The 23249-nt window shown below is 34.8% G+C and overlaps 4 protein-coding genes and 1 non-coding gene across 8 annotated transcripts in view; 2 read left to right on the forward strand and 3 right to left on the reverse strand.

The window, feature by feature from the left end:
- On the forward strand, nucleotides 8727–8798 carry TRNAT-CGU. Its single transcript has one exon. It is a non-coding gene; the product is annotated as a tRNA-Thr (tRNA).
- Nucleotides 9421–11775, reverse strand: LOC105160477 (zinc finger CCCH domain-containing protein 15). 3 transcript variants are annotated; one of them, XM_011077876.2, is made up of 3 exons: nucleotides 11666–11775; nucleotides 10568–11263; nucleotides 9421–10009 (listed from the first exon to the last, which is right to left on the reverse strand). In XM_011077876.2, the coding sequence occupies exons 2-3, from the start codon at nucleotides 11234–11236 to the stop codon at nucleotides 9683–9685; spliced, it is 996 nt and encodes a 331-aa protein (XP_011076178.1). In that variant the 5' UTR covers nucleotides 11237–11263; nucleotides 11666–11775; the 3' UTR covers nucleotides 9421–9682. The 3 variants fall into 3 exon arrangements, with proteins under 3 accessions (XP_011076178.1, XP_011076170.1, XP_011076187.1); XM_011077868.2 differs by having other exon boundaries at nucleotides 10568–11269; XM_011077885.2 differs by having other exon boundaries at nucleotides 11567–11666.
- LOC105162066 (two-component response regulator ARR14-like) lies at nucleotides 15016–16724 on the forward strand. The gene is made up of 3 exons (XM_011079980.1): nucleotides 15016–15139; nucleotides 15418–15570; nucleotides 15655–16724. The coding sequence occupies exons 1-3, from the start codon at nucleotides 15016–15018 to the stop codon at nucleotides 16722–16724; spliced, it is 1347 nt and encodes a 448-aa protein (XP_011078282.1).
- Nucleotides 17234–21041, reverse strand: LOC105160496 (lipid phosphate phosphatase 2). Its single transcript, XM_011077898.2, has 8 exons — nucleotides 20810–21041; nucleotides 19847–20077; nucleotides 19632–19719; nucleotides 19415–19524; nucleotides 19221–19314; nucleotides 18471–18659; nucleotides 18312–18371; nucleotides 17234–17620 (listed from the first exon to the last, which is right to left on the reverse strand). The coding sequence occupies exons 2-8, from the start codon at nucleotides 20060–20062 to the stop codon at nucleotides 17424–17426; spliced, it is 954 nt and encodes a 317-aa protein (XP_011076200.1). The 5' UTR covers nucleotides 20063–20077; nucleotides 20810–21041; the 3' UTR covers nucleotides 17234–17423.
- Nucleotides 22815–23249, reverse strand: part of LOC105160505 (lipid phosphate phosphatase 2-like) — a 4594-nt gene continuing 4159 nt past the window's right edge. The window contains exon 10 of one of the 2 annotated variants that reach the window (XM_011077910.2): nucleotides 22815–22979. In XM_011077910.2, the coding sequence (XP_011076212.1) occupies nucleotides 22916–22979 (64 nt within the window). In that variant the 3' untranslated portion in view covers nucleotides 22815–22915. The remainder of the gene's footprint in view (nucleotides 22980–23249) is intronic. The other variant, XM_011077918.2, reaches the window with a different exon arrangement.

Consider the following 23249-nt stretch of genomic DNA (forward strand, 5'->3'; position numbering starts at 1 on the left):
CTACCATTAGCGTTCAAAGTAAATATTTCAATTAAGAATATAATCTATTTATATATGAAACACATACATATATAAATTCAATCAACTGAGATCCAATCCAAACCCAACATGACCTACCCATCCATTTACCACCCATAAGTGTGTGTTGTTATCAAATACATAATGGGCTCCATTTGCATGGAGGTTTATTGTTAAGGGTTGAAATTTGAATGCATGAACCTGTCCATTTCTCGGTAGGCGGTGAGTAACCTTCATTTGATGCTCTCTCTCTCTCTCTCTCTCTCTCTGCGCTTGGGCTTAACATAGTAATTAAAAATAAAGTTTTATTTTGAAAATAGTAATTAAAAATCAATTACAATATATTATTTTGATTAAAAATAAAGTTTTTTTTTGAAGCAGATGAATTCAATCCCATACGGGCTACCTTTTTCTTTCTTTCTTTCTTTTTTTCTTAAAATACAAAAAAAGGGAACTACATATGTAAAATATATGAAGCAATATCAGAATTGGCAGATAAAAAATTCAGATTTATTTACGTATAAAAATGATAATATTCCTATGATATTATGAACCCTTTTTCGTTTTCTCTTTCTTTCTTCTTGTTTTAAGGGTTGTAAGGTCGGAGAGGGCGATATGAATGTCGAAGGATGGCAACGTTAATCTTTTATAATCCCATGCATTTGATGGCGTGGACCTGTATTTGTCCTCGTTTATCTTACAGCTTTTTTCATTATGATTATTTAACTAATAACACCAATTATTTAACTAATATCCAAGAGCAATCAAACAAAAATGCTCGATATTATTTGTATATTAATTAATATATTAATTAGGATAAATGACGACCACCTCTCCCGAGGTTTTCAATAAATTACAAATATCTTATTTTTGTTTCGAAAAAAAATAATATCCCCAATATTTTTCTAACAATAAATCCATTTAATTAGCCTCCTTTATATTTTCATCAATTTCTATGATAATCTCGCCAAATATCTTTTTGAATTATGAATTATGATTTTACAAACTTTTCTATTTTTTTTTTAAAAAATTAATGATTGTTATGCCCTAGGAATTATTTACTTTTCCCACCCTCAGATTTTTTAAAATATATTTTTTCAATTTTTTTTTTGAAAAAAAAAATCAGCAAGGATAATTGTAATTCCCACCTCACTATCTAGAGACTAGCTACATAATTATTTTCTATTTGATTGATTAATTATTATAATTTTCCTTTTCGCTCTTTAGATATTATGTTTATTTCTTGAGCTCGTTATATTGATTTAATTATCGAAGAATTTTAATCGAGATATTATCTCGGTTACTCTAACGACTTCTTTCATATTGATGGAAAAATAATTTACTAATAAAAAGTTTGATTAGATTTACAATTATGCATGAGTCACTTATCACTGTCAATCTCAATATTGTCAAATTTCATTAACATCAACATCATAAACTCTATCTCGAATGTTCTATTTCCATTAATTTATTAATCCATAAACAAAGATAAATATTAAATAAAGATTAGCCAAAAGTTAGTGGAAGTGGCTGCAGATCAATTCAATTAAATTAAATTAGATAATGATAATTGTGACTAATTAAAATTAAGGTTATCTTTTTGCATCCCATTTTTGCAACAGCTTGTGATTAATTAAGAACATTCTAATCATTAATTACTCTCTTAAATCATCAATCTGGTCATGATCTTATGTTAAAATTAGGTTGTCATCATATATAATGGTCAATTAAGTTAGGCTTGCATGTCCCTAAACCTAGCTTTCCTCATCCATCACACTTATTTTCTTTTTAATTTTAACCTAATTATATTGACTTCACTTTTTCTTTATTTCTTTGGAGTTGCTTTAAATTATTTTATTCTTATCGAGTTTAATAGCAAATTTTACATTTATGGAGTATTAATTGGATTTTGATGAACACGAAAGTTTAAATACAACTTGACTTACCTTTGCTATGATTTTACGTTGTCGTTGCTATTGAGCAATTATTGACCGTGACCATATATAGACCCGTACCTTATACGTGGACGGTCATGACAGTAACTTGAAAAACGACACTATCAAAAAAACAATCGAAATCTCAGAATACAAACAAACACAAACACCCTTGAAATACAAGAGTGGGAATTAAATGGAAGAGCTGGCAATTAGAAAATGCAGAGGTGGCACAGAAAGGGCCATCAATCAAATGATGCAACTTGGCATAAATAGGACATATAAGTCTTGGTGTGGACATGTACGTCTCTTCTTCAAGCGCAGAATTTAATGATATATTTTTGCCCACCCTCAGCAAATCAAAAGGGTTTATAATATATATATTGTTGTCTCCTCTAATCCTATTGTTATTACAGATCTATCATTTCATGTGCTATTTGCGTACATTAATACGTCCTGCACTAATTCTTGCAAGTTGTTAAGAGAAAATCTTAGCAAATCTTTCCAGTCAGATGGCCGTAAATATTGTCTCAAACCCTAATCTTAATCACCGGCCTAGCGTGCTCTTAACTCCTCCTCCTCCAAAGTTATTTATTAATTATTCAGATGCTCTGATATAAGTACTCTCTATTATCGTACGTTCTAATTATTTTTTCATCCTCGATCCACTATAAATTTATTGATACATTAATTTGTATATGTTTCGCTTCATACTTTCACATATATATTTTGTCTATCGTCCGGGAATTATTATTTTTTATATATAAAAAAATTAAAGTACGTAAAACATGGTCGTGTTAGAAAAAGAGAGGACAAGAAATGTGGATGGATGATATTTCTGAAACATTTATATCAGGGGGTCCAAAAAGGTTTTGATGCATTCACATTTGTGCTGATATATATACATATGTATATATATATTATTTCCAAGAATAGTAAAAACTTTAGAACTAAGCTATTGTGTTATTTTTTATTTCGCAAGTTGGAAACTGTACTGCCTTCAAAATATCTGCTGAATTTGTTGTATATATATAATTATAATTTAAGTGTTTAAATATGTACATATATATGATAAACAAATCATTAATTACTGCTCAATGAAAAAATTAATAAATTATCTTGGTTGCATATTTATATTGGAGTCGACTAATTATTGATCATATTTTTAGAAAAATAATGAATTCAGAAGAAAGATATGATCAAATTAGTATATAAATTTACGTATTTTTCCTCATCGTTGAGCATTGTTTTGAATCAAAAGATGAATTATTATAATTTATACAGGTGTTTGAATGCAAAACATGGGAACAACTATTCTGAATACGATATGCACAATAAATTAAAATTTTAGTTTGAAATTTTATATAGTCTACATTTTTTTTTTTGTCTGATTTATATTCACATCATTGGATACGCATATTTAAAAAAATATTTTATACACTTAGTATGTATGTGTGTACGTATATTCTAAGACTGAAGTTAGTTAGAAAGTAGTGTGGGAAAAAGGGTGATGAAAGCAAGCAATCTAGCTACATATATGCTTCTTGTTCTTTCACATATCATAGAGCCAAAATCAATTAAGTTTACTTACAATATAGGGAAGCTATGAGCATTTTAATTACAACGTCATCATCATGCATCCCATTATAACCCAATTTGCAAACTGGAGTAGTTCACTAAATACACAACTCATAAGGGACTCATCCCACAATTTTCAAAATTCAATTTTGCAATACATGTAATAAACCAAAATGTTGTCGATTCGAGTCTTGCGAATGCATTTCTATGTCTTTTAATAGTTTTTTTTATTTTTTTGGATTGTTTGATCGTATTTATTAATTCAAATATTCTATGTATTGCACCAATTTTTGAATTCAAATGTATTGAACAATATAATGAATTCAGCAATCAAAATTGAGATGCAAACTCACAATTGATACAAACATAACCATATAAAAAAAAAGAAAAATAATTGGAAAATGACATTGAAATTCAGCAAATAAATTTTAATTTATTTAATTGTGAGTTGATGAATAGAAAAAGGTTAGAATAAGATGGCTAAGAAAACAACATAAATAATAAGGGGAAGTTTGGGGTTTTGGGGGGCGGCGGCATCACAATTCACACATGGGCCGTCATCTCATCCCCAGTTCAAATCTCCAACTCTTTAGGCCCCCTCCCCTTAAATACATCACACTCTTCCATTTCATTCTTTCTTCCCCCACAACCCCCGCCCCCACCAGTAGCATATACTGCTGCCATACACGCACACAACCACTCTATTGTGTGCAATCTTAAAGTTGTTGAAGAGTGAACACAGCAGAAAAAATGGGTTTGCAGAACCAGCTGTCCGATGTATCGTCTGAATCGATCGTCGTTCTAATGGTAACCTTGTATTTACTATCTTGCACGCACTCGGCCTCTTCTCCCCCCGCTTCGACTCGGATCATCATCTCCACCACCACTCTGTGTTGGGGTCTGGTCTGACGGGACTCATCCTCCTCTGCGAGCAATTGAATCTGAATCGGGTCTGTTCCTACCAGAATCAATCCAACGACGGCGTCGCCTCCGATTGCGTGGTGTGCCTGAACCGGATGGGAGATGGGGACCGCGTGCGGAAGCTAGCGTGCCGCCACGTTTTCCACAAGGATTGCTTCGACGGCTGGCTGGACCACCTCAACTTCAGCTGCCCACTCTGCAGGGCGCCGCTGGTGGCGGAGGAGCGCGTTGAGTACACGCAGAGGCGCGTGGCCGGGGATCTCCTGACCTGGTTCCACTTCCATTGACGACGCATCTCCATGGCGCGTGGTGATGATGAGCTTCAGTATCATATGAGGAAGGAAGCGGCTTTCCCTTTTTCTTATTTCTTTTTTACCCTCTTTTCATCTTTCTTTTATGTCGAAGGTTTTGTGGCAGTTTTGACCTTTGACTTCTTCTTTATTGGGAGTTGTTTCTCCTGTTTTTTGTGAAGAGTTTCGCGACAGCCTCTTTTTCCCCTACTTGTATAAATCTTTATTTTTATTTTCATTTTCCAATAAATACCTACTCAAAACCAAAAAGAAAACCCTAATTCATGTTATTTCATTCATATTCATAATACATCCAAAAAAAAAAACAATTAATATAATTTGGGTGCAAAGAGAAATAAGTGATGGGGAAGCATGAATTAGTGGTCTTGCTTGTAGGCAGTTATCCACTAACACTTGCGTGTTACGACCGATTTAGGTTTGTCATGTGTATTATAATTTGGAAATATATTCTTTTATTTTTTGGTATAGTAGGAGATAGTGTAGAATTCATTTATATATATGTTTACACTAGACTATTTTTATTTTTTGAAATTATTATATATACACTCATCAGAAATATTAATATTATATATATAGATCATTTCTATTTTTCGAAAAATTGAACCTACATGTTCCAAAATATCAAAATTATTACACAAACTACTGCTGTTTTTTAGATATTACAGATGATTTCTGTAATTATACAAAAAAAAAAAAACAAGAAAAATTTGTATAAATAATTTATAGATCAGGGGTGTAACTTAAATTTTTCTTAAAACGAAATTTGAAAAATGGTAGAAAATTGTTGGGGAAATGGAATGTGATTGAAAGTTTGTAGGCATGTGAAGGGTTTGAGTATGAATTTCTGAGGTGGGAGTGTGTTGATAGCTTGAAGGGCATCACTTGACAACTTCAGTTGTAGCACACAATTTGCATGTGAAAGAATTGATTGATATGAGGAGAAAAAAGGAGGCGAAGAAGCTAGAAATAAATGGGACAAGTAAAAAGGCAAATAGCTCCTAACAAGGACAAAGTTGATAAGATAATTGGGGTAGAGATAAATTACAACATACATTTATTTGTATATTTTTCCTCTATCTCTTTCTCTTAATTCAGGGACATTAGGCTTCTTCAACACTACGTTTTTCCAGTTTTTGCTTGCCAATACGTAAGTTTATATATTGATGCAATTTGTGACTTAATCGATACTTTATTGCTCAAGGTATTGTTTGGTCTGATTTTATAAGAGTCTCATGATTTTGTCTTTTAAAAACATCCCGTTAGAGAGAGAAGGCTTTGAGGCTTATAAGCCATTTAAACTCATTGTCTACAATCAATATAAATACTTGCCTACATTATTTACTTTTTTTTACGATTATATTTTCTGGAGTCGAGTATGAAGTTAAAAGAAGAAAAGGTAAATATAAAAAGGAATTCATCTAAGATTGGGGAGAAAACGGTTAATGTGTATTGGAAAAGGATGATGTGAAGTATTGAAGAAGGTGTTTTCAGGGTTGAATTTGGCACTTGCAAGATTGAGCTTATGAAAATAGAAGGATGTGGTTGGGACTTGGGACGCCCTCTTTCACATTCCAAATCCATAGCATCCACTAATAAACTGTCTTGTTTGGTGGTTTTAGATTCGACTCTTTTTTTCCTCATTTTAATTGACTTTAGGATTTTTAAATTAATTCGTTGGATTTGTTTACAGAGAATTCCTTCCTCTACTTTTAATTTAAACTATATTTGAATAAATACAAATTCATTTAATATAAACAGTTGCATGTATATGTAGCACAATATTTTGTAGTGGTATTAAGAAAAGGGGTTTGGGCCCATCCAGAAAATCTGATGTGGAAGCCCAATCCAAGGCCTGCAGCCCAGGGTGGGGTGTGTGTGAAATGATGATGATGATATTAGAAGAAGTGAAAAGGCAAAGCTCTTACACTTTTTGACATATTTTATATATATAGAAAATTGAAGAGATGGAGAGCAAAATAGTACACAAGAGATGTAAGAGATGCATGCATGCCCACTACCACCTACCATTACTAAATACTAATAAATATTCCACAACCACCATCAACCCCTTGTATGCATCTCTTACATCCCATCTTTTTTTTTTTTTTTTTTTGAAATGCGGAAAAGACAAAAGGAAATAGAAAGAGTAATTAGAAGATAATTCGGACCGGTACCCTCAATTCCCCGCGATGCAATCTCCCATTTCTGACGGGACACCCAAATTGCAAAGCTGTCATTCTGTAATTTCATCAATTTGTTGAGCTGCTTGCTGCTCCTTCCACATTTACATTTCTACCCTCCTCCTCCACCACTAATCATCATATCCTTAATTGTAAGCTAAAAGGGTGAGGAATGAAAGGAGGGAAATACCAGAAATATGATGCCCAGTAGCATTGTCAAGTGTTTGTTGTATATAAAAGCAAGAGGCAACATATATATATATATAGAGAGAGAGAGAGAGATGTTCTTGAAAGTGATGTGGAAGTAGGGTTAAGGGCATGTTTGTGGGGAATGAGGAAATGTGCAGTAGCTCGAATGCCGATGGGAGGCATTGGAGTTTTCAGACTATATACTAATTAATGATATATTGGGATAGAGAGGAGAAGAGGACGTGGCTGTGGCTGTGGCTGTGGCTGCTTCCGCCTTTGTGAGTTAATTTTCCAATCCAATTCCTCTCAACTCAAGACATAAAAGTCTTCAATCATCCCAACTTTTCACTTTTATTGCCTTACTATTCCCACTCTCTCTCTCTCTCTCTCTTTGCGCATAACTTTTGTTTGTATATAAATAATATGGAAATTGAAGGAAAAAGGCATTTGGAAATGAAAATGGTGATGAAATATTTGGAGAAGTGGTTGGTGGTACTTGCACTTGAGTTTGGAAACACCAACTTTTGCTTCTCTTTTGTTCAAAATTCTTATTCTTATTCAAATCAAATTTAATTGAATTAAATTAATCACAAACAAATATGATATAGTTATTATATAATTAATTATTTTTTCTTAACTATACACTAATTAATAACTAAATATATTATACTTGTCATATCATTAGTTTATAATTGTATTTTATCTAAAAAAAAGTTTATGCACATAATGTGCATGTATATTTTATCTAAAACTGTTATTAAATTCAAGAAAGTAAATTGTTATTTTATTTATAAAAATATAATTTTCTCATTTATAATATTATAAGAGGATTACTTGTATTTTCCTTTCTCGAATAGAATATGTCAAAAAGAATTACAGTAGAATTTAATTCGGAAAATGAATTGGCACCCAAATAAATAATGGGTTGTTAAATGAGTTGATGGTGGGGAATATATATATATATTCTAAAAGCTGAAATCAATTCCATAACTCAGCCATTAAATTTTCATATATATCCCTTCAATTTCTTGTTGTTTTTTTTTTATCTCTTTCACTAATATGCATTTGTTTCCCTAAATTGGTTGTGATAGACGAAATAGTCTCACACAATCACAATTTTGTTTAAGAAAGACAAAAATGATGATAATTAAAATTGAAGAAAATGTTAGGATGAGAGGTAATCGAAAGAGGTAGAGATGAGAAGAACAGAGATGGTTGGAAGTGAGTGTGAGTGTGTCCAATGAGTGTCGGGTGGTGAGTGGACAGAGAGCGGCGCGCGGGCCTCGAGAAGAGGGGCAGGGTGAGGCGCCGCTCCAATTCCAAAATTCCTATTTTCAGCCACTCACTCCCCGCATTAACCGTCTCAATCTCTCACCCTCTCACACACACTGCAACTCCACATCCACACTTGAGTAGCTGTCATCTTGTTCATACTCAAATCTTTCATCCATCTCAATAACCACACATTTTGCAATCAGACAAGTTATTGATTTTTCATTTACCATTTCAAGACAATTCTTCTTTGTTTCCTCCATCCCAATTTTATAATATTGGTCATTGTTTATAACTTTATTTAACCCTTAGAAAGGCAACCAGCTTCCGTAGCATAGTGGTAGTGCGTTCGCTTCGTAAGCGAAAGGTCGCGAGTTCGATCCTCGCCGGGAGCTGTTTTGGAAGTTGCGAATTTTTTGGTAATAGGTCAAAGAAAGAAAACTGTTGTAACTACGGCTTCAAAAGCATCCATCCCCACACATATCCAGAATTGGATTGGGTTGTAAATCGTGCAACTGAAATATGTGAAGAGCTAAGAATTGAGGCCTTTGCATTTGGACCCCTCTAGGCCTATGGAGACATGCATAGGTAACTGTGAGTTGGATAGAAATTGAGGCCCATGTGATGAGGGATAGGGCACACATTTCTTACTTGAGATTTGAGAATAGTCATGATTTATGCCCTCCCCCACTTGTAAATCACCCAACCTATAAAACTAAATTCAATTGCAAAATCATTGGAGCAATCTATGCAAAATTCAACTGCCCCAATAATTCCTTTTCTTTGTTTCTTCAGTTTGGTTCATTCCTAGTGGAGAATACGGCATGATGGGGTATGTATTTATGTATGTATGTAGGTCACCCATAAATGTCAGTTACACCAAGAAGTTGCTTAGCCAGAATGCAAAACTACATCATTGCAAAAAGTAGTTGTTCTCTACATAGCCAATTAACCATACAAGTTTCCAGAACTAGAAAGCATTATTACTTGCGTATAATGAGGGTTTTAAGGTAAAGGAAGCGACAAAATGATGCAAGCAAACATAATCTGTTCACTCTAAAACTTCCTAACTTCCAAGTAATGAAGCCACCTCCTCCATCAAACAACACACCCTTTATCGTGTTATGACTTGTATGCTTATTTACTTACAGAATCAACTTCTACTTAGTTGTATTTACTTTTTTTCCTGAGTCTAGTGGGAATTTTGGTTTCTCTCTCCAAATATCATAAGCAGCTCTTCATGCACATCCAGTTCCATTTTCCATCACATGAATGGGCTTTACCGATAGTCCAGTGGCTGAAGAGCGTTGGAGTTCATTGCCCTAGTGAGCTGTTCTTGGTCGGTCAAAGTATGGCGGAAGTGGCAGCGGTGGCCATAAGGGCAGGGAACGCCATTTAGGACCATGCGGCAGATCTCAGTCTTGTAACGAGGGTGGCGGAGAACTGGACGGAGCTCTTCGATGCCATGAGCAAATTGGCAGTTATCTCCGTAAGGACAAGTGCCAGTTTGTTGCCATTTGTTGCACAGCTCTGTCTTGAACATACCTTGATTGTACACCTCAAGTTCTATTTGCTCCTTCTTCCCTCCGTTCACATAAACCCTTTGCTGCATAAACAGACAACAATAAGTAAATAGGCTCATACAAACATTAATTGAGGCCAGCATTTCTAATTATAGATGTTAACCTGTTATATTCAGGGGCTTATGAGAAGACATTCTAGTTTTACATGATTAAATAAAAAGAAAATCTGCAACAATTTCAGTGATTTCACAATAAAACGATGCTAATAAAATTGAGTTTACTAGAGCAAAAAGAGCAAGAGGAGAAAAAGGTTCACAAACTCGATTAAATTTATGACTACAAGGAGGAAAAAGGTCTGGAAATCCCATTATACGTATATGACCATCAAGGGGATAGTAATATTCTAAGAATTGATAAAAAAGAATTTATACAAGGACCGAACTATATCCTTTTCCAAAAAACTTGATCACTTTTCACACACTATAATTCCTTCTTAAACAAAAACTTACTCATAACTCCATGTTTGTTGCTGCATATTATCATTAAAAAACAGAAGCTTACATAATCCATTCTCAAAGCTAGATGGCGGAGAGCAGAATCAAGAAAAGACTTAACACGAGATCATATGAAACTCAATTTACCGTCCCATTGTCAATTCTGGTTTGGTTTGATGCTTTTCCACAATCTCCTCCTTTTCTGCTGCTCCCGCCAGCTCGCACTGCCTTCAGATACCCACTAGAACGAATCGAAATACTCTTGGGCAAATGAACCCGGTCCAGTTCTCCACTGTCACCCCGACCCGGATCCATCACACTAGTCGGGCTCTTCACCACCGCCTCATTCTCACTCGTACCTTCTTCCTCAGTCCCGAAACCCATGTTCCGTAATCCGTCCACCACAGAATTGAAACCCGGAACAAGATCCACACCATGGCATGGCGCCGCATTGAGCAACATATTCAAACGATTGTTTAAGTCAAGGTTGGCCATTTTGAGATTAACGTTCTCATGGCGGAGGGCCTGCGCCTGATTCGCCACGTCACGGAGGTTGGAGAGCACCCTTTGGTGACGGTCCATCAAGTCCTGGTGCAGATGCTGCTGTTGGATTTGAGGCAAGCATGAGGTCGACACATCGTCACTTTCCCTTGAAGGCGATACACCATCGTTCAAGTAATCGAGAAGAGGCGAATGCATTGGCGGGAAAATTGAGGGGTAGAGCGACGCGGCAAAATCATAGCCCCCTGTATAAGGCGGCGACGCTGCAGAGACAGTGGGCTTCTCACGGCCTGAGATTGAGAATTCTCTCTGCATTTCTTTTATCTTATGTGCATAAAAGTTCTGCCATTGGGGGAAAACACACACACACACAGAGGGGGAAAAAAGAAAAGATGAGAATTTCATTAATTCTTCCCACATTCAAACTTGTCTAGGTAGAATGTAACTACTGAAAATATAAATTATCATTTACCAATCACCACACAAACTGTCTCTAAAAGAATACTAAATCAGGTCATTTTCCCTGATAATTTATAGAATAACGAAGGAACAAATTTTTAACTCATTTGGATGGAATATCACAGAAACAAAGAATGATTAAAAATTCTTCTTGCACATTTCTCAATTAATTGAACAAGAACTAACCTTCGATTATCTCACACTTTCGTCACCAATCAGACTTGTATACAAAGAGAAGGAAATTCCGTAACTGAATTCAATGAGCTGTAATTTAGGTGAACTTGCCTGATTATTATTAAGCTTCAAACATCTTGATAATACCTTCCGCTCTGATTTTCTCCAGAGAGAGAGAGATTATCTTTTTTCTTAGAGAGAGAAACAGGATATTAAGCGGTGACGAGGAAGAAGAGGAGAGGTGTATTTATATCGCAGTGTGGTGCTTTAGGGAGGGGCAATCCGGGAATACGAGCTTCATGGCCATTGATCCGGTTCAGTTGTTGGACGATGGATGGCATTTTTGTCATTTCAATTGGGCTTTGAAAAATTACTTAGGCGGGAACACAACCTCTAAACAATAACTAACTCAACATTACGTTATTTCACTCTAAATTATCTTCTAATCACACTTTTAGACCTAAAATTCTATGCAAATACTGCACTTCTACAAAGACTATAAATACGGGAAGCTTTAGTTCCAGACCTCCATCCAAAGACTTTACATAATTTCATCAAATATTAGGGAGATAAGAAATATTTGTAATTATGCCAAATATCATATGAAAAATTATTGTAATTAATTTAGCATTAAAAATAATATACATGAGATAATATGTAATTTAGTGAGTAATTATGATGAGGTGATGATTGTATTTGTAGGGCAGGTTGGGTTTGTATTAATGGAGGTTGAAGACTTGAATCAACTGACTAATCATAAGTTGAAGTTGAGATTAATATAAAAAGATTAAACATCATTATCAAGCCAGACAGCAAAATAGTTGATTTATTAACCATAAGATTGATTGCATCTTGTTTATCTGTCTAATTGGGTTTTGTTAGATTGATTCTCATAGTCATCCATCAACCTGCCCCATTTCACATGCATTTATACTAATTTCCACTTCTCTACACTTGCATATTCTTGCATCATATATATCTTATCCTCTTGCTCTCATAATATCACATATATAGTGACTACATCACATACTTAGTATATATACATATATATATAGTTTAAGAAGAATCATTAATTACATAATTAACAAGTGTGATAACCTAATTCGAGAATTTTTTTAGGTTGGTGTGACTTTCGACTCAATTAGTGTCTTATTGCGCAATGTATTGTTCGCTGTGGCTACTTATGTGCCTCGCTAGAGAAAGGAGCATATTGAGGCTTATAAGCCGGTTAAACTCCTCGTTTGCAATTAGTATGAGACGCTTGCCTACTTCATCAGCCTCCACATGAGAGGCTTGAAATGGTCGCATGGCCTCGTTCCCAAAATGGCGTCAAATAGTGTGGTTTGCAATTCAATCAGTGTTTCATTGCGCAATAATGTTCGTTGTGGCTTCGTAAGAGCCTCACAATTTTGTTTTAAAAAAGGGCCTTGGTAGGAAGAGAATACCTTGATGCTTATAAGCCGTTCAAACTCTTCGTTTACAATCAATTTGGACAATTTCCATATCATATATAAATCTCGTACATAACCTACAACAATTGAGAACTATGACTTCTCCGAGTTCAATATACTGCACTTAGTGTTTTGCGCACACCGAATGTATAGATAACTGCTAATACCCTCATTTTTATGTGACAATCAAAGCAAAACCAATTTCTCAATAACCCTCCAAACAACAAATCCTGGAATCCCTAATCTATATGATGCTACCATTTAATTCAATATCCACAATATTTTCATGAACCAAGAATTTGAAAAATAAAAAGAAAAATGAAGATGTTGAAGTGGGCTATTCATTTTGTGAGAGTTTGTTAGAGCAGCAAATTGAGTGTGCAAATCAAACACTTTTCCATCAATCTTACTCCACAAACTGCAGTTAGTTGGGAAGAACATTAAGACATATTGTACAGGTTGCAGTTAGCAAAGAGCCATTTTGATTGCCTGTTTCTTGCTTCTCTTGCAAGCTGTTATGTGCAAATTATATAGACACAAGGCATTTGAAAGCAGATAAAACCCATGATTATTTTCCCAATCCACTTTGCTTCTTTAACACAACTTTTAACTAACTCTAAATTCAAACACATAATTTGTTAGGTAAAAATACAAATCCTTCTTGTTATGTCATGGTTGTTATGCTACTTTACTTCTCACTCACCTTCACACAGAAGTTTCATCTTCCTCGCCGTTAGGGTTTTTTATCGGTATAAATTTGTTATATTCACACATAAACTGTTTCACCTCGTACTATACTATAAAATTCATTTATAATTGTACATCGATAGGATGTGCTATAAAATATTTATTATTATTCATTGTACTGTAAATTCAAAAGTATTATTCATCTATTAATTTGCGATGATAAATGAAATAAGTTAATAATTCCTTTAGGGAATTGCAAATCTCACTAGAATAATTATATAGTGGATAACTCTTTTTAAATTGTACATCAAATAAATTCGAGTTATTGACCCTCTTAGACTTTGATGAAATTCACTGGGTCCGAGAACTGGCCCAAAAGAGTCTGAGCCCTATGTTGGGTGGCCTTCTTATTTTGTTCTTGCACATGGGCAAGAGCACAATACCGGGGGTTGAGTACGGGCCGGCCCAAGTTTCCACAGTAGTTGCAAAAGTTAATAGGGAAATATAAATTGAAAAAGTATTTTTATTTTTTAACTGCTTAAATTAACAAGTCAAAAGCTCTAAGCACTTTTTTTATCGACGACTTCTAAAACTTACTAGTAAAATTATAAATATTAAGCTGTTTTCAGAACATTCCAATTCCAATTTGTTTTCACTTTTAACTTTTATTTTTTAACAATTCAACTGTTAGTACGGTTTTACTTACAATTTATTGCTACTACAAAAGCAGAAGTAATTAGAAGCACCCCTTAAATAGTATAGCATTTAAGTTTAGGATAATTGAAAAGGGAGCTTTTTTGATGGAAAACTCTTAATGATATACTCGATGTGAAAACATCAAATAATCTTAATCATATCACGTCAGTAGAATATATGTACCAATTATTACCGAACATAATCCACAGTATTTAGCATTGGATGGGAATGATATAAGTGGGTGCAGTATTGAAGTAGCTGGGAAGGGAGATTTTAAGCAGTGGATTCTCATCAAACACCAGTATCCAAAATCAATAAAAGCATCAGGATAATTATCCAGAATAACAGGAAATGGGCTTCAATCTGCATTTGGCCAAAGCCACAATCTCAATCTCCACATTAATGAACTGCTACATTTGAGAAATCATGCATATTAATTTAGTTTTATCCTCACAAAGTTCACCAGATTTTTGTGCTTTCATAGAGTGCATTGGGGCTGATTTATGAACATACAGAAAGATACTCTTTAAAGTTGTTTTCCACTTTATAATACAGCAATCTCTCTTTCATTTTCTTGCTCTCTCTTGAATCTCTGTTTCATGAGTATTGAAATTTCTCTGCGGAGAGATGAGTCAAGAGAAAGCTACTGCTGTTCCTACTCGTTTTCGCGGGCTTCGTGTGCTGCTGGTTGATAATGATACAGCATCTTTGTTAGACGTAGCATCGAAGTTGGAAGATTACTCCTATTCAGGTACATAAATGATAAATACATAACCTTTGTTCTTCATTTTCTTTACTAGTTTATACATTTCTGAAGTGATGCACTGAAGATATTGAGAAAGTACTTCATACCACTCTCTGTAATCCCTTAGGATCTTTTTTATTTAGAATTTCTTTCGTGTTGTTATAAACGAGTGGTAGTTACAATCAGTTAGCATTTTCGTATAGTTAGAAGAATAGTTCAAGACTCTATAATGATAGTTAGAGATGATCGTTAGACAATGTTTCTGATTCTTGGTTTTCTTACAGCTACAACTACTGAACTAGCTACAGTTGCACTGTCCATTCTGGGACAACGCAAAGATCAATTTGATCTTGTCATGGTTGATACTAACATCCCAGAAATGGACATCTTCAAGTTCATTGAGAGTGTACAGCTTATCAAGGATTTTCCGATCATATGTAAGACCTTTTAAAACTGTCTGCTCAAGTATTATTAATTTTCTTCTTCTATGAACATGATTTTGATTCAACATTTACATTCAGTGATGTCTTCGGAGTTGAACAAGAATGTAGTGGAGGAAGCCATGTCAAAGGGGGCATGTTTCTTTCTGAAGAAGCCAATTTCTGCCAAGAATCTCAAGAATGTGTGGCAGCATGTATACAGAAAGAGTACAAACGAAAATATTAGATGTCGAAAGGGAGAAGTAAAGGGTAATGCTGATCAAGAAGCTGCATCCCAAGGAGCTAAGCCAGAAGGGAAGAGCAAAGTACTTGAAATTGTCAATGACATTACGTTGCCCGAACAAGAAAGCGAACAGGTCGGGGATAGCGATCAAATTGAGAACAACGTTAACAATCTTGTCAAGGGAAAAAGGCTGTTAACAATATCAGAAGGAACTTGCACTAAAAGGTCCGTGCCAACGGAAAACAATGAACCTGGAGAGTTTAAGAGGAAAAGAACCGATCAGGATGAAGGTAATAAGATAACAGGAACTGCTACAATCAACGCCTCAGAACTGACCCATCATCGGCCCTTCCGTGTCTCCCAGAAACATGGAGTTGAATCACCAGCTACTGAACTTAACCGAGTAACTGCTCAGCCTGTTGATCATCAATCTATGCAGACACTGTTAAAATCTAACTCTTCTCACAAGAGGGGGCTTTTATCTGCAACTCCTTCACCACAGCTTGGAGTTGGCAGCTTGGAGAACCATAGTAGTTTTCCAGGAGGGTTAAGTGGTTTGCATAAGCAGGTCGGCAGAAGTCAAGAGGTGGATAAGCTTCAGGTTTTCGGAGATTCAAGTCACTTTTCTGCAGGTTTTCTCAAGTTACTTCAGGAAAAAGGTTACAGAAACGAACCAAATCCATGTGAAGGCTTAAGTATTCGAAGTAAGTTTTCAAGCAGCATGGCTTGTCTGAACCAAAATCCGGAGTTTACGACAGATTTGGGTTCTTCTTTGTGTATGTTGAACGAAAGAAATGACAGGAAATTGAATACGTTGGAGCTCAATGTTCAAATGAGTGAAAGTGGCAGATCTTCTCCACAGGTGAATAACTCGCATCAAGAGAAGTCTAAGGAGTTTGTTTCTAAAGAGGGAAAATTTCATATTTAAATTCGAAAGTCTTGGCAGGAAAGAGTAGTTTCAAAATTTGATGGAGGTAGAATTTCATATAATTTTCATGTTAGACGTGGGTATGGATACTACCTGATCCTTCTCTGTCAAACTCCTGTTCGATAAGTTATGTTGTCAATAGATGAATTTTGCTTTAGGCTTTTTCTTTGACTGGACTAATAGAATACACATCGAACAACATTCAGAAATCATTATTTTACACATAGATTATTGCACCATCTATAGTATAAAAATAAAGCCCTATCATTTCCACATACTGCTATCAAAGCCTAAAACAGAGCCCGAGTAGCAGATCTCTGTCAGCAGCGGACGCACAGTAGAGTGACGAAGTCCACAATTGGCCGGGTACAAGTCATTATCACAGGCCAATCATTTAATTGTCCTCCTCCTGTACGATGTGGTTATGCGACCTTGAGAACTTATGATCGACTCCAGAACGCAATGACATGATCCATTTCATGATGGTTCGCATTAGATATCACAACACATAAATAACTGACAATGTCCAACTCCGATATAGATTGGTAGAATTCGTCAAAATCTATGATTTTTCAGTCGATACAGGCAAATCATCATGACAAAAGCAGTCAAGAAGAGGCAAAAAGTGACACTACTGTATTTTGTACGCCTAAAAAGAATATGAACAGCTGTTTCTACTACCTATGTGCACCACTAAATTCAGTGTCTTCTCCCACTTTCCATTTCTTCAAGGATTGAGTTAGGGTCGTGAGAATTGGTGTCTGATACGTGAGATCGGGCATACACACTCTCGAGCTCCGATTGCCTTACAGTGAGACGATTTCCAGTGTTAACTGATGATTGGTTGTCACCCTGCAACTCTGCCAGCATATGGAAATACGCATGAGGTGCCCAACCTGCACATCCCATATAGATTGGTCCACAAATAGAATTAGAAGAATGACAGAGAACAGCTACAACTAACCTTATAGCAAATTAAATGGACAAAAGATCAATGTGATATAATAATCTCAATTAAAGAAAGTTTTTCCATTTTCTTTTTGAAAGTATATGCTTAAATTTCACTCTTTGTTCCGTGATTAGAACTGAAGGTCATATAAGGGTGGAGCATATTCTAAGGATGACTAAGGCATTGATATGCTTGGGAAATAACTAGCAATCGTCCTACTACCTGATCCCAAGTTTGAAGATAATACATATATTATAACGCAAGCATCAGTAATAAACACCCAAAGCATGTGTGGTGAACTAGTGAAGAGTTTTTGGAAATACATACTAGTTCAAGATAATCACCAGGGCCCAGGTTAGATATGAGCACAGTGCAATAATATTAATGATAGCAAACTGTTTTTTCCTTCACAAGCCACCAGTTCTTCATCTTTATCATACATCTAGACCTTTTTTCTTAAAAAACTTTCTTTTGCTGGTAAATTGGTATAATGATTGTCAATCATTAGTAGTGCAAAGAAGAAATTCAAAGCACACTTTTTTCCTAAAACCAAATTTTGTTGAAGAACCTGCCATAATTTAGGACAGCCAATACCAGTGCAACTACTAACCAAAAATAAGCTCAAAGAAGAAAAATACCGTCCACGTCATATGGTGGTGGAAAGAATTGCAAGTAACAAAAAGAGGCAACTGTTGTTCCTGCACATAGAGCAAACACTAAATTCAGTAAACAAACAAGTAAATCCAATAACAAACCAAGTAAACTTAGGCATAGTTTCAATTTTATAGTTTAAATACCTATTAGACCTCCAGCAAAGACATCTTGCCAGTGGTGCCAATAATCATCAACTCTTGAAACTCCAACTAATGCTGCTAGGAGTAAGGGCACAAAGATAATGCAGAGCTTTGCTACATGGCCTCTGCGATCAAATACTCTAATTTTACCAGATAAGTACCAGGCCAGGAAGGTGAGACCAGCAAAGGACCCTATGAGTACAGTAACCCAAATGCCATTAACCTTCTTTCAAGAAATGTAAATTAAAAACATAAATAGTTACCTCTGCAGGCCTTTTTACTATTTAGAAACTAAATAAAAGATTTCAAGGAGAAAAAATTGATAGAATGCTAATCTGCTTGAACTCAAATATAGCTATGGTTCATTTATTAATACCTCTAAATCTAGGAGACAAGGACTAACATAACATAAAAACCTTTTCTTGCCATTTCTTCATTTTGTGGTGAAGCAGGGCTGGCATGTTTCTGCAGTAGTTTGAATTGGAGCATAAAAAAGACATCTGGTTTAAGGGTAGCATTAGCCAATGTATACGATTAATGCATTCCACCAACTACTACTAGTTACCATGTCAAAACTGACGCAGTAGTATTGAAGAATGCAAAATTTTAAGTTCGCTAGTTAGTAAATGGTCATGATAAGAAAATGCTAGTTTATATATGCAATATAGGATAGAAGTCTGAGAGGCAAACATTTCTTATTAAGGACTTGTAGCACTGACATAAGTCATTGAAATGTGCATAGGTCATACTCACATGAAGTATGTCCACTGGGAAAACTTTTATGACCTTCTTTTATGCCGCTCTTCAATCCAGTACACTGGACGTCCCCTGTCACATTATGAAACACCTAACCACAAAAATAAAGAGGCAATGTTACTGAATGCTGGTTGTGACACATGCAACAGAAAGTTGTGGCTCTAAGTTAAAGGCATACCAATAGAACTCACCCCTTTACCATCAGGGAAGCAACGCCAGAAGAAGTCTGGTCGAGGTCGACCGACAGCATCTTTGATTGCATCAGTAATAACACCAGTTATAAGTACAGAAAAGAGCAGGCCTGAAAGTGGATGCATATAATCAATACTCATGCAATCTAAGCTAGTCAACAATGCAGAAAGAAGAAAAAGAAGGAAGAGGACAGGATTAAAGAAAAGAGAGTCATACCCAGGACAGCTTGGTGTAAATCATAGACATCTCGCCGGATGAAGTAAAAGATGAGGATGACAGTGAAAGGCAATATGATTGCAATTATCTGTGGTGGATTATAAAAGGGCAATTGTTTATCACTTCCACATAAAGGAATCCAAAAGTTTTTGCATCTTGTAAAATATATGTATATTTGATGGATTCAATACTGCTAACTCCCACACAAAGCGTACCGGAACAGCCCAAAAGGGAACTGTATTGTCTTTCAATGGGTACTTCAGGTCTGTCATCATATCTTCTCCAACAAACCGGTGAAATGGTTCTATCACATTCAGAATGATCTCTATCACCACAAGCAACATAAGAATAAGCCAATCGTGCATGTGAAACCTGGCAACTTGAGCTCCATGAGTTCTTATTGTGTGGGCACCCAACTGAATCTCTGGCATTTTAACCACCTAGCACTATAATCAATTGCAAACAAAACCAATTTGTTAAGATAGAGAAAAAGAGAAAGGTCCACTTTTAGCCACAGAGAAAAACTATCACAAATAAAACAACAACAGGCAAAAGAAAAGACACCGATAAAGTTAGCAGACAGCTGCATTGAGGCAAAACTGTTTTCAAGCTTCAAAATTCAAAATATTGACTATTTTAAACTGAAATGCAGCAATGGTAGGCAATTATTGTAATTGGTTAAATTCGAAGCAAAAATGAAACGGTATGTGCTTCCCACATCAAACAGCAGCAAGACAACGCCGATTGTTAATTTCTTCTTTTCCAGTAAATTTTGTCATTTGTCAAGTATGGACTACAGCATAAACTTCCATCAGTAAACAATACAATAATATCTCCACTTTAATATTTCAATTAATTGACTCCATTCTCGCTATACAAACATATATCAACGAAATTCACGAAAACCTTCCAATTCCACATTCGCAGCAAACAAAATTAGCTATACACGACAGATGTGAACTCGCAAACCAAAAATCTCAAAGCCAAAGCAGAAAAAAAAAACATTTTTAAAACGCGAAAAAAGCTCAATTAACATGTAACTAATCAACCAAAATATCAATTCCTCCAACAGGTCACTAGAAATTCGGGGAAAAAAAACCGTCACTTCAAAAACAACCAACTTCAAAAAAAAAAAAAAAAAAAAAAAGAGCTAGACGAAAGAAGGAATATGAACTCACCTGAGGAAAGCAGAAGCCTATGAATGCGCGTGAGAGAGAGAGAGAGAGGGGTTGTCCAGAACTCAAATAATGGTAAAGGATTAAGTAGAACGAGAAAATCTAAGCGGAAAGGGACAGGAAAAACAGAGAGCAAACACGCGGACTCACCGGTTTTCTTCACCGAATCTGCTTCTACCTATTTCAATAATTCTTTCAGGACCATTTTCCCATTTTCAAAAACTGAGAGAGAGAGAGAGAGAGAGAGAGAGAGAGAGAGCGGGTGGGGCCAGCGGCTTCTCGTCTGCTTTAGTCAAAAGAAAAGCAACTACGGTCTCCATGATTTTGAATCAACCCAATTTTCAATTATCTAATTCCAATTTTTTATTAATTAAATATCAGTAATAAATTAATTTAAAATAAATATAAATTTTAATTTTAGTTTTTTTTATTAATATATGTAAATTCATTAATTATTAAATAAATTATTAAATAAAAATAAATATCAAAATATAATTTTTAAAATTATAAATAATTTATGTATAATTATGCAAACTTTAGAAAAGTCCAGTATAATTCTCCATTTTAAATACTTGCTCTGTATCTCTTTTTCTAATTTGGAACACCTAAGACACTAAATTAGAACAATTTTATAGTTTATGAAGTTATAGACTACATTATAAACCATGCTACATTCTAAATTTGATAATTTATTCATTAATAGATTAAGAGAATTATTTTTAGGTTTTATTTAAAACTATAATTACATCCGAAGACGCGTAAAATTTAATAATTTTACAAACTATCAATTTTATTTAATTATAGTAGCCTATGATGTTAATTAAAGGTCATTGATGGTCAACACATATTTTTCATCTCATTCCATCCCATCAAGTATGGCGTTTTTTTATTGTGATATTATTTTTTCACTCGAATAAAAAATTATCTCAAATCCATTACATTATTTATAGTTATTACATTTTAATTGTTATCTAACACATTTTATATATCATCATTATATTTTTATCTCATCTTCAATCATATACTCAAAAAAAAAAAAATTCATCTAATTTTTTCTTAATTGAGATTGGATGAAAACACAAGCCACATACCATGTCTCTAAATTTTGGAACTGTGAATAGAGGATTTGGATTTCAACTTAGGCTTTATAGATATGACTAATGTGTTATTTCCTATGCATTTTTTATATACTCATTGGCCCCATAATCTTAGAAGGACTGCTGATAATTTAGTAATCTTTTCTTCTTTCTTTTTTTTTCTAAACTAAATAATTGCATCCTAGAAATAAAAGTATTTACTGGGAAAAGATCAATAGATTATGTATATTTATGAATCAAATTTAGATACTCCTCAACTTTGCTACAATTATTTAATAAAAAGTGACTTTTATCAATCTAAATTATATTAAATGGATGCAGGTATATGACCATAACATATAGAATATTTCTAACATTCTGGGATGATTTATTCCTTGATTTAGCAGAATAATCCAACCACCTTCAACAATTGTCAGAAGTTGATTTTTTTTTTTTTATTTTTTAACAAAAATGAATGAAGCGTCATTTCAGAAAATAGGAGCCTGTCATAATCAGCCTTCCCCATCTTTATTGTTTTTTGCTCTTTGTATAGCGCTTTAATTCCTTTCACATGTGAGTAAAGTTTCCCAAAAGTAAAATAAATAATTATTCATTTGAATTTGTACTACTTTTGAGTAAGGAACAAGTGTTCATGCGATTCTGGAATCGGAAATTTCCTTCTCTGTTAATATGGATGATTTTTATCATTACAAGCGTGTGTTCAATTCCAATTCTCATATTGAACAAACTTCCTATTACTATGATAAGTGCATTCTCTTGATTTTCCCACAGGTCCAGAATTTGCTGTTGGGGAATTCACTCCACTAGTAAGAAACAATTTAAGAAGAGTAATCAATTACACAACTTTCGTCTTGTAATTGGATACAGTCAAATCTGAACAAATGTTTCTCTTTCGGGGAAGCTATCTGAAATGAAAATGAAAATGAAAATTGTTTCCATCAGAAGGCTGTTCCGCTAACTCTACACTTGACTTGGATTATACATCCAACAGACACGTCTGCTTTTGACCATTTCACATGCTGCCTAGCAGAGGCGCGGTTATCTGGAGCGGATTCTCTCTTTTGTTGCCGAACCTGCTGGCCCCATGTGAAATGGTAAATTTGCATTAATCCATTTGACATAACCAAAGTTCTCAAAATGAAGCAACAACACTTTTTACATATACTCTGCAAAGTCTTTCTTCTATATACATACTAATTCACAGAGGTCGTTATCAACCATCTCATTGCACGAGGAAACTAAGGACTAATTCACAGAGGTCGTTATCAACCATCTCATTGCACGAGGAAACTAAGGGGGACAACGAAGAAATCACCAACTAGATATTAACAGGAAACTCATTTCTG

This window comes from Sesamum indicum, linkage group LG1, assembly GCF_000512975.1.
Source record: "Sesamum indicum cultivar Zhongzhi No. 13 linkage group LG1, S_indicum_v1.0, whole genome shotgun sequence".
Lineage (NCBI taxonomy): Eukaryota > Viridiplantae > Streptophyta > Magnoliopsida > Lamiales > Pedaliaceae > Sesamum > Sesamum indicum.